The 11,856-nt window shown below is 44.5% G+C and overlaps 1 protein-coding gene across 1 annotated transcript in view; it reads left to right on the forward strand.

Moving 5' to 3' along the window:
* Window positions 1–5,942: 5,942 nt before the first annotated feature.
* The window catches only part of LOC135895897 (uncharacterized), a 100,200-nt gene continuing 94,286 nt past the window's right edge, over window positions 5,943–11,856 (forward strand). The window contains exon 1 of the mRNA XM_065424128.2: window positions 5,943–6,305. Within this exon, the coding sequence (XP_065280200.1) occupies window positions 6,284–6,305 (22 nt within the window). The 5' untranslated portion in view covers window positions 5,943–6,283. The remainder of the gene's footprint in view (window positions 6,306–11,856) is intronic.

Raw genomic sequence — 11,856 nt, forward strand, 5'->3', positions numbered from 1 at the left:
TAGTCCAGGGATTTCCTTTCATTCACGAAGTGCCACAGATGAGTGGCAGTTCCATCACTTTGGTGTGAATCCAGTGCTATTGAATGGCACCAGCTTCCCCAAATTCAAATTTGAGGGCACATTTGATGGATATGAAATGACAGTCTGGCTCCCCAGGTTTTTAAGTGTACCATTGCAGAATAGTGGTTGGTTGTTTGCCTCAAGTAAATAATTAGACCTTGAAAGCTCTAGCAAGTCTGGTTAACAGTTTCGACTTTGTACTAATTATTGCTAGGAATATTTATAGCCTCTGGCGATCTTGTGCATACAGCCTGACAAATTTGCTGTTGGTGTCCCTGCAGCTTCCTCTCCACTCAGTGCCAGCAATGCAGTGCTGATGGAAGATAACAAAAGCACACTTGACTGCAACTGAAAAAGAAAGAGTAAAAGACAAGACAATATAGCAGGTGAACTGCTGATAATGCAGTAATAAAAGCGGTTAACAATAAATTGTTCAGCAATTTATTGTTGAAAAAAAAAAAAGTTTGCAAACTACAACAGACTGCCTTTCTTGGAAGTAAAAGATGCAGTGTCGCCCATTAAAGCATGACCCCTTGTTGCTCCCAGAGAAGCTGGTTTGTCGCTCGCTGATTTTGAAGTATGCAGCCCAGCACCAATACCATGGTCTAGAGTGCCCTATCCGGTGCCCAGTTTCAATGGGGTTTGTATACCTTAAATTGGGACAAAATATTAAAGGGCCCTTAAAGCTCCTTGGAAATAAATGGGCTCCTTGCATAGGCTGAAAGCTTCCATTTTGCAGCGAGGGGGAAGGTCAACCTGCTTTCCAAACCCTCCACACGCACGCACACATATACAGGGTGTCCCACATAACTTGAGCCAAGATTTTAAAAATGAAAGGTGCATGGGAAGTGAACTGAACCGAATGCATATTATTTGCAATAGCCTATAGTAACTCGGACAATTTTTTGTTTTCCCCATAACTCACTAAGTTTAATTACCCACCTTTTTAATTATTGGCTGAGGACCCCAAGTATAACATGCAGATTTGTAGAGCACCTTCAGAAACCGCCGATCGAGTTGTTTCTTTCGCGATACGTCTCATGTATTCCTTTTTTCCGAGTTGCAAGGAAAGCCCACGAAATATGAAAAGAGCCATGTGACGGAGCGCTTGCGCACAGTAGTATCGTGCTGCTCTCAAGCGTGCGTTCCGTGAACAGGGTCGGTTCCCGTCGGATGAGGGCGAAAATGCATGCTCCTGGCTGAGCACTGCCGATGAGATAAAGAACGCCCTACTGCTTCCTCATCGCCAGTCACGATGCAGCTGACCTTGTTCACCGAACACACGCTTGAGAGCAGCACAATACCATTGTGCAAACGCTCAGTCGCTTGGCTTTTTTCATATTTCGCGGGCTTTCTTTGCAACCCGGAAAAAAGGACTACACGAGACGTATCGTAAAGAAAACAACTCTATCTGTGGTTTCCGAAGGTGCTCTACAAATCTGCGTATCATACTTGGGGTCCTCAGCCAATAATTAAATGGTTGGGTAATTGAACTTAATTATTTAGCGAGTTGTGGGAAAAACAAAACTTTGTCTTAGTTACTATAGATTGTTGCGAATAGTATGCGTTCGGTATAATTTGCTTCCGACGCGCCTTTGATTTTTCAATCCTTGGCTCAAGTTATGTGGGACATCCTGTACATATATATATATATATATATATATATATATATAGTGACTGTCTTATACAAGTATTTACAAGACCTCGTAGCATAGGCGGAAAGTTTTCGTTTTTCCGAGGGTAGCTGGGGCCCAACCAGCTTTCCGAACACCACCCATGTAGACGCACACATATATGTGTGTGCATGTGTGTATTAACAGTTGCACTTGGAACTTAATGTGACCTCGAAGAACTCTTCCCTGAAGTGACGGCTAGTAGTAGGATGAGCCATGCGGATTTGTTTAAACTAGGGAGATACATGTGTTTTGTGTATATTAGGTCACACAAATACACATAAGTACAATCAAAAATCTTTTCCTCGCAAAAGTTCATTTGAGAAGACATGTAAAAATTACAAATATATAACAATGTCTGAACACAAGTAATGACGAATTATTAGCATAAGGCAATGCAACTCCATCACGCCATAGTTTTATAACTTGTCAAAACATGCCGTGTGCCATTGGCTTCATTTATTTCCCGGCGGTGGAATAAAGGATTATCTGGTAATTAATTATCAGGTCACAAATAATCAACCATATTAAATCAATAAATAATAAGGCAAAGCTTGATATCTCACTTGATAACTACCCCAACCTAAGGCCCCTCCATCCACGCACCACCGCCTGGTCGGCGGAAACTTGTATATGGCTTACCCCAACTGAGGTAACCGGGACCGGGAGAACCGGGGCCTATTCAAGTACATGTAAAACGAAAACACGGTTTTCTGAGATAACCCCTGGACCGATTTTACTGAAATTTGTTGCATTTGAGAGAGAAAGTTAAATCCTAGTGACTGTTGGAAGCGGAATTTCGATTTAGGGCAGGAATTTTGTTGAAAGTATTTTCAAGAATTCGAAAAAGAATAGAACCACGAAGTTTACAAATCAATAGCTCTCCGTCAAAAACAGATATCGCGGTTCTATAAACGGCATATATTAGATCATTCAAAGCGGACAAGTCCGGTATGTCAACTTATATATTACATGAATTTGTTACATTCTGTACAAGGGTTCTGCAAAAGCTTTATTTACACATTACTAAATCTTTTGAGATTCACGTGTAACATATCAATTTTGTCCGCTTTAGATCTACTATGAGATGCAATTCACAGAATTGTGATATCATTTTTCCTTGCTGAGTTACGGAGTTGTAAACATGATAGTTTCGTTTTCTGAAAATTTTATATTTTTGCCAATTTTTATCAAAAATTGACAACCTAAATAAAAAAATCGAGACAGACAGTCACTTGATTTTAAGTTTTTCTTTTAAATGCAACAAAACTCGTCAAGTTTGGTGCAGTGGCTGCCGAGAAAAACGTATTCTCCTTTTACATGTATTTAGATAGGAGCACCCGAGCCACATCAGGCGACGAAGGTGTGCCACCATTTTGTTTTTCTAGTACGCTCACACCGCAGTCTCATCATGGCTCCATTTTCGGCCCCGAAGTCCTAGGAATGCTTGGCGGAAATATAGCTTTCAGCCATTTGGCTTTAACACGACGAGTACAGTTAGATACTATAGTAACCATCATGGCAGAAGGCGAGTGACATGACTGGAATTGGTAACTTAGCAAAATGTACTGAGCCCATATTGAGCCTTAGCTGCACATTAAAGATCCCTAGGTGGTGCAAATTTCCCCTCAACTCTCCAGCGCATCTTTCGTAGCCACTGTTATGCCTTGGGACGTGAAACCTTGTCAATCGTTCGACGAGGTCGATAGTAAAAGTATACGTATCACGTAAGTTTCCGCGACCATTGGGAACGTGCGGGTAGGGTGAGTGTCCTAGGGCAGTGTGACGTGCGATGCATGGAAGATATTTTTCAAACTCCGAAACACGGAAGTTGCGTGCACTGCGCACGACCAACGATAAGCGAATAAAAGAACGCTAAAGGCAAGTCGATAATGTGCGTTAGTTCTAGACTGCGCGCGATCTATCACGATTACCGGGGACGGGTTTCATTCCCAAGAAATGACGCAAAGGTTGGGGACGTGGGATTGGTTCCCCGAATAAGATCGTGTGCTAGCTCCTGTGATGAGCATATGTCATTCGTGAACAACATTCAGGAACTGTAAGTCGGCCAGTGGTGGTAAAGGGGCGCTAAACTATGCTGCGCTTTATTCGTAACTCGTTCTTCTCCAATGAAAGAGCAATTTTTTCTGTGAGAGTATGGTGCCATGTATGTGAGGAAGAGTCTTATTTAGTAAGCTATCTGACAGCGTCAGAACAGTCTAGTTACTTGGTGAAGAAGGACGCTACTGCATTCTAAAACATGCAGAGGCAGCAGGTCAGGTTTTCCTCACTTCCTGCGCCTAATGGTCCCAAATCGGAAATGTGGTTAGTGAACAGCTGTTTTTGCAACTCGAAGAGAATTTCTGCAAATATTTCCGCCTGCAATGATGTACAAATGTTCGCCCATTTCTGTGACACACACACACACATAAACACATTATATATATATATATATATATATATATATATATATATATATATATATATATATATATATATATATATATATATATATATATATATATATATATATATATATATAGCGCTTAGAGCAGTGACATGACATGACCCGGGAAGGCCGAGATCCCACTGAAGGCGATGGATGGAAAAACTTTATTGTGAGTTCTGAGATACGCTATTATCGCGATGCCTCGTAAAAAACGATTGCACATTTTGCTGCATTTTGGTCTTTGCATAAAGAGCTTCAAGCTTCCGGCTTTTTTGATCACATAAATTCCCAGTCCCACTGGAAAGAAAACCTATTACGAGTCGCCCGTAGTTCGCCAGAACAGGAGCCCGGATTTTTTTTTTTAAATTTTTCTCTGCAACTAATTACAATTTTACAAATCGATTGCGTCGTGAGTTACGCGACAAATTATACACATTTGCACTTGAGGCATGTGGCACGTTACTTTTATTTGGAAAACGTAAAAAAAAGTTCCCGTTCGTAGAACTAACTACTATAGAAAAGCCGTTTCTTCTTTCCGTATTTATTTTTTCCTGGCATAATATCTAGACTTATAAATATAGGCATAGTATATAGATTTGCCATGTGAGCCCTAGGACACACCACCGAAAGTTTCTTGGAGCGCAGGTTGACTGCTGGCGTTCGCAAAATGCCCCCTGTTGAAATCTATGAGCTCTCAGCCTTCCCGGGAGACGTTGCCGCTTAAATGGCGCGGGCGTTACGTTATCTAGGAGGGACAGAAAGATAACGACTTTATTTAAAATGGAGGATGAAGTCGGTGGAGGTCCTCACCACAGGGCCTCTCTTACCACCTGTGAGCACGGTCTATGGAAAGTGTTAGTGGGCTTCCAACTATAGCCTAAACGATAGCCCTTTGCACATCGGCGTCGCAAGTATTTGGTGGAAAGAAGGGGTGTTATCACGCTCCCGCTATTACCGCTGATACGCTCGGCAATGCAGCCCAGTAATGGGAAATTACGTGACCGCGCCCAAATCCCTTTAGCCTCCTACCCCTAGCTGCCAAGAACGTATATCCAGAGCGGACAAACTGAGCAGCGTTCATCACTACAGCGGTTTCTCGTCATGGTGAGCTGATAGCAGCGCGGAGGTGCAAGCTTCGGCTCTTTCCGTTGCATCGCGCCGCCTATTCCGTAACGGAAACAAAACAATAAACTTCCAACAAAAATCAGTTGAAAGAGGGCGCATTCTAGGCATGGGCATAAATAACAACGCACTCCCCCCCCCCAAACAAAAAAGTAAAAGAAAGGAAAGAAAAACAATTGAAAGATGAAAATGAAAAAAAAAAGAAAGCGTCTTCTATTGGTTTGTTAGCTTCCGCTAGATACCTCTATTATTATTTTTACTTGCACGCCACACCAAGGGCGTCACTCGGTGTGGGTCTCCTACTATGACCCGAACACATGTCAACGTACGTGTCAGCAGTGCACGTACGGTGTCAACCCCCTTGACGTGCGACAGCATATGACGCAAACTGCACGCAAGCCAGCCACATGTCAACTGGTGCCCTGCGACGTCAATGGAGTGCATCAGGGACCTGAACCCTCATATCTCAGAATACCTCCAAATTTGTCTGGACCTGTGTCAGGCTCTTGGCGCTTTTCAAAGGCGCTCTCTTTCCTCCCCTGCCAACCTTTCTGCGCTTTCCTGTACGTCACAGGGAACGCTAGGTACGGAGTATTCCCTAGCTAGGGAGAAGCTGTTTGGAGGTTGGCAACGCTGCGCTAGCCGATTTTTGACTGTCTCTCGGCTACCGTACTCGTACACTCGTTGCGTCGTGCCTCTCTGTTGTCGGTGTTGTGATATGCCGTAAAAGCAGCCGCTACACCGGTGTCTCGCCGTTCCGTGGTACTGTAGCACTTCACCGTTCGTCGCCTGTGCCCAGCCTGCGTGCCGATACCGAGCTGTGCGAAGCGCTTGTGCTGACATTGGCGTCTATGTGATGAAAGCCGCACTCTTGCTCCGGGATTGCTCCCCGTGAGGCCGCCAGTCATCCCGTAAAACGACAGCGCTTCGACGATAACGAAGCCATCTCTGATCAGCGTTCGACGCGAAGCCGGCTGACATGGAGAACTCCAACGTGGAAGGTAAAGGCACAACGCATGCTTGCAAAGCGTCTCGTTACGATGTCGCGCGGACATGTCACGCCCGCATGACAGTCCGCATATAGCGCGTCCTGCGGCATTTCAAAGCCGTGTTTTCGCGCTTACTGGGTGTCTCCGTATGCGAGGTCTGGCCCATCCTCCGCTTGCACAAGAACGCGTCGCTGCAGTTTTTCGAAATTTGTTTCAGTGAAGTTAATAAAGAAGCAAAAGCTTTCAGTTGTTTCGTCATGCTTTTCAGTTAAGTCAGTCGGAACAATCGAATACGGGAATAGAATTTTCCGCGTGAATGGTATATTCGCACCTACTGACATTTCCAGTTTGCTTCAGATCGTGTGATATGCAACTCTTTTCATAGTCGCGCAGCTCTGGGTCGGTTTTGGTTTTGCCGTTCCAGCTTTACAGCTGTATCGCTGTGCACATTTTTTGAAAGAGCATGAACGGAATACGATAAATATAAGGCCAGGAAAGCCGCATCAAACGAAGATTATATAGCCATGCCAGCCTGTTGGCTGTAAGATTGGCTCCACGCTGCTGATACACGAAGGCGTGTCTCCGCTCTCCGAAGCCGCGTTTGCTTTTGGCGCATTGCTGCAGCGAACCGTTGCGGGCAGGGTGCACTTTCGATCGCGCTAGAGCCTGATCGTGATATAATTTCTCGATCGCGATTGGCTCATTTGCGCAAGCGGTGGAGCGGAGGCAATCGCGGCCGTGAAAATTGGATCCCGATCAAGCTCGATCGCGATCGAAAGTGCACCGTGGCACTGGAAGAAGGCCGTGTGAAATCTTTTGGTTCATCACCGTGGAAAATTGTCTATTCGGATTCTTCACGGCTGGTCGTAGTATACAAGCAGCCGTAAATGTAGTCGTTTCGTTTTTAAAACATTTTCGCCGTCAATGAAGACTGCTGAGCTGAAGAACCGAAACGGGCACTTTAATTAATGAAAATGCCATCCGCACCATCCGTCAGCGTCATACAGTGGTCTATGCGTTATTAAGTTTTTGTCTTTCTTCTTGTACTTGCGCCGAAGATAGACGCTCAGAGAGAAAAAGAAAAACGATAGGCCTTTGTGTGGATATATATATATATATATATATATATATATATAACACAGCAGGACTTGGCAGGCTAGCTATTTAATTAATTTGCTTGACATAGTCCACCATCCCCCGGTTCTATACATGACTATTCCGAGAATGTTATCGTTATGTTTTGAATTTATGATCGTTTGTTCATTGGGTGAATGGAAAACAAAGCATGCTTAAATTAACTAATTTACTTTGGTTTCTAGTTGTTCCCGCCGAAATAGCGATAGTGTCACTTAATTAATTGCAAGACCGACTCGCGATAAGGAAAATTATAAACTAGAACATTTATATGGCCATGATTAGCGGAGATTGATGCCTCTAAATCTGAATGGTTATAGTGTCAACTTGCACGTTGCAGCCTGTAGTTGTTTGTTTCGTCAACCATGTAGGTAGGCCAACGAAGGAGGGGTGGTCTGGTTTTTCGCCCCGAAAAGCTGGCGCTTCCAGCTAATTATGTTGCCATAATAAAATTAATAAATACAGATAAAATATATTAGCGGAGTACTGTGTGATGTCGGAAAAAAAATTGGGGTAGTACTTACTCAAGTATATAGGCCAGTAAATGGCCGGTAAAGTGCGGTGGTCGATAACAATAGTTCCAGCTCCTTCTCATGGATTGTGTGACCGTTTTTTTTTTTTACTCCATTCAGCTATGTCGGTTACACTTGTATTACAAGAAAATTTAGACTTGCAAATAATTCGCTTTGCTAAAAGATTTTGGGTTGGGAGAATTGGTAGCAGGAGGGGGCGGATAAGCGTTAGAATAGAAAGAAAGATGAACATATACCGTAGTTTTCACGTTACATTCATAGTGCGTCTATTTTTTTCTAATTTTATATCTATAGTTTCGTTGTCGCTGACGTCCGGTACAGTGACGAAATCGTAAACCTCTTACGACACCACGCATGCCTGTCTGCTCGAGGCGCATAGCGCGCTGAGCTATTTCTGAGTGCAAGCTGTGTGCGGTGTTATGCACTCGAAGCGTTTATACCACACGTCTCCGTGTTTATAGTTTTGGTTACTGAGTTTTTTTTTTTTCACTGAACCACGCGCTCCCAAAGTGCGATCAACTTTTTCGGGCACGGCGCCAGAGCAGGCAAGTTTTACGGGGTTGCGGCACGTACTACATGAACCGGAAATACGGGAAACAGCCGGTGCGGTTAACAAGGAGTGAAGATGGGAGTTAAGAACACCCGCAAATTTTTTTTTTTTACCTTCACGGTTTTAGATATATTTCTGGGTAGGTAGTGCTGTTATTTGTCAAAGTTCTCGCTAAGCCATGCATTAAAAAATATATATATATAAAAAAATAATGTAACAGTTTTTCACAAGAATGGCCGCCGTGAATTTTAATAATTTCCTGCCTTTCCGCCGAAAATAGATACTCTTTAGAAAAAAAAGTTTGCACCCTTTGGGGCTTATCTTGTTCCACAACGATAATCGTCGTGCCTTCCCGTTCTTGACAACTCTGCGTCCGCTACTTCCTGTCGATAGTGCAACGTCACGCTGATAACGCGCATGCCGTTCGTGACCCGGGAGTACCGGGCGCGCAGCGTTAGGAAAAAGCAAATGCGGGCTTGGATAGATGCCGATTGTTGTTAATTGTGTGACAATTAAGATAAGCCCCCAAAGGGTGCACACTTTTTATAAGGGTGTATGCGGTCCACACGGAACGTACAGGATACAGTGAAACTGTGTTCGCGTCTTCAGGTTATCGCAAATTCCAGGCTCTGACTGCTGTCTGAAGTTGAGTCTCGCAGACCCTCGACAGTCCTGTATGTTAACAAACAAACGGACTCCTTGTTACAACCTTTGCGAAAGATTTGCGGTATATATATATATATATATATATATATATATATATATATATATATATATATATATATATATATATATATATATATATATATATATATATATATCGTTATCAATAGGAATCGGGAATCAGTAGAAACTGATTGATTGGGAATTATGTAGGGGCTGCAGCGTTCTCGACTCCGCCGGTTTGGTTGCAAAGTCGCCTTCATTCAACGCGATCGCAAACGGTCTCTCCAGAGACACGATGTGTGTGTATACCGCGCAAGCGTTTGTCATTAAGCGGTCTCATCTGTATATACACACTGGCAGCGGCCTGCGGTGTGCCCCTATAAGTATACACGGCAGCCTGCTCGCAATGCCAGCGCCTTTGGCGTACGGCTATAATTTAGCTGCGCGTGCGATCTGTCATCTCGTCCGAGTTGATGTAGACCAGAGTACGTATACAACGCGTGCGTGTGCACCCATGGAACTCTTGCACGCGCGCGGGGCCCATATTATGTAGCGGCAGTTTGCCTGTAAGCGCAGTAACTTATACCTCTGCCCGCGAAGATGAGTGTGCTGTGCACTGTGCACGTACGAAATACACAGAAACATTATGCTGTGCAGCCCTCATCATATTCACCATACCACTACCCTCCTTTCTCTTCGCATCCTATCTCTCTTATTCCCCAAACACCTTCCCTAGCGTGGAGTAGCAGGCCAGAGGCATTTCACTCAGGCCGACCTCTCCACCTTTCTGCCATTAAATATTATCTCTCTCTTGCCTGTAAGCGGGAGGCAGCAGCACCCTACACTGCCCCCGATGATTTTGACGATTTCTAATGAGATATCCTTGGACGGGTCGGTGACAAATGGTCACCGTGGACTGCTTGCGCTAATCCAATTTTACTATACCTCGATTGCACTCTAGCATTTATTTCGCTTACCTCTATTCCTTGTAATCTCTCTCTTTGCTTAAAGAAAGAAAAAGAACTCGGTCACTATATTGCAAAGTAGCTGTGCCTGTATAACGACCCCGGCTCTGTAAATTTCCTGTATTTCATTGATCCACCGATATTCCAAGCGCGTCCCTTGTATATCTGACAACACACTTTGCGGTTGGCGCTCCAATCAGCTTCGAACCCCGGCGCTTCTGGAAAGTGGACGTTCCCTAAGGTCATGGCTGCGCGAATATTTTGGCATTCCATTATATATATTTATGTATCACTTGACACTATTCTGCAATAACTCATGATTGGGGTCTTTAGGGGATCTTTAGAACGTGCCCCCAATGATGCACGGGACACGGGTGTTCTTGCAAACTGTGACCCACCCATTCAGTCTCATCAAGAAGCTTCCTCCATCAAGAAACTTCCTCTTGTTTTTTTTTTAAAATTTTTGTTATAATCGTCAACATTTTACCAAGATTACCTGTCCTGATCGCCTAGAACACCTACTCTGCTGGGGAAAAAAAAAGAAAAAAAAACGAAGTCACAAGACCTGTATTTTTCTTCTTGTATTCTGCTCACCTTCTGGGGCCTTTCTCCTCCTCCATCCCATTCCCTACGGAATAGCATGCAGGCGACTATACGCCGGCTGACCACTTTGAGTTTCAGCAAAATTGTTTTCTTTCTCTCCCTCTTTCTCGACGGGATTTGGTTGTGTACGTGCTAAAGCGTGTAACCTTACGTGCTTTATCATTTGCGTAGGTCTCGCACAGATTTTGACGGTAACCTTGAGTATTCGAACACCACCGGTAATCGATTTTCTTTTAGGTACACAACCATAAGCGTCTTGTGCCTGAATTAAAGTAATACCAACCGAGAGCCCAGACACGAAAGGTATCAGCTAAAGCGGATGGGTCGGAAAAATACCCGAGTCACGTGCAACGCTCAATTCAATATGCGAGCTTATGGCAAGATATGTTAATTCATCGCCGCTCACCGCCGCAACGACAGCTGAGAAACAGGGCTGGTGGAAATTTACGCCTTTCTCGGTGCGCGGTTCAAGTCTGTGCCCGCGGTAACTTTATTTCAGCCGCAGATTGGGGAGGATGTAGGACTAGGCGAATTCGGTGGGGTTCTTTTGGCGCCCGCCATCACCCTCAGCCAAGTATATCGCGTAAGCTTTATCTATGCCATCTCGTTGCGAACAAGAAGTTAAAGGGGCACACTCAGTGGCGTAGCAACAGGGGGGGGCGGGGGGCCGTGGGCCCCGGGTGCAAGGGGCCAGTGAGGGGGGGGGGGGGTCATATACGTCTGAAGACACCCCTCTTTCCGCCGGCTACACCCGGAGAGGGGGGGTGACAGAAGACCTATGGGCCCCGGGTGCCAGACGACCTAGCTACGCCACTGGGCACACTATCACTAAAGAGACAGAGAAAGAGATAGACAGGAGAAAAGCTAAGTCAGTTTATAAACTCATAAGCTATCCTTTCAAAAACTCTAGTTTCGTCAACAACGCAGTAATAGGTTAATTATTAGAAGAGAAAATGAAGCTTAAAAGATTCCGTTTAAATTTCGCGTCATAATGCCATCGCCGGTACGTCAGCGTTACGTCACGGAGTTCAGAGTATTTTTTTTCTTTTGCGCATTTTCGCAATCGATGACGTCACGGAGTGCTGGGGAATGAACACCAGGGCGGCGATGCC

Source organism: Dermacentor albipictus, chromosome 4 (genome assembly GCF_038994185.2).
Source record: "Dermacentor albipictus isolate Rhodes 1998 colony chromosome 4, USDA_Dalb.pri_finalv2, whole genome shotgun sequence".
Lineage (NCBI taxonomy): Eukaryota > Metazoa > Arthropoda > Arachnida > Ixodida > Ixodidae > Dermacentor > Dermacentor albipictus.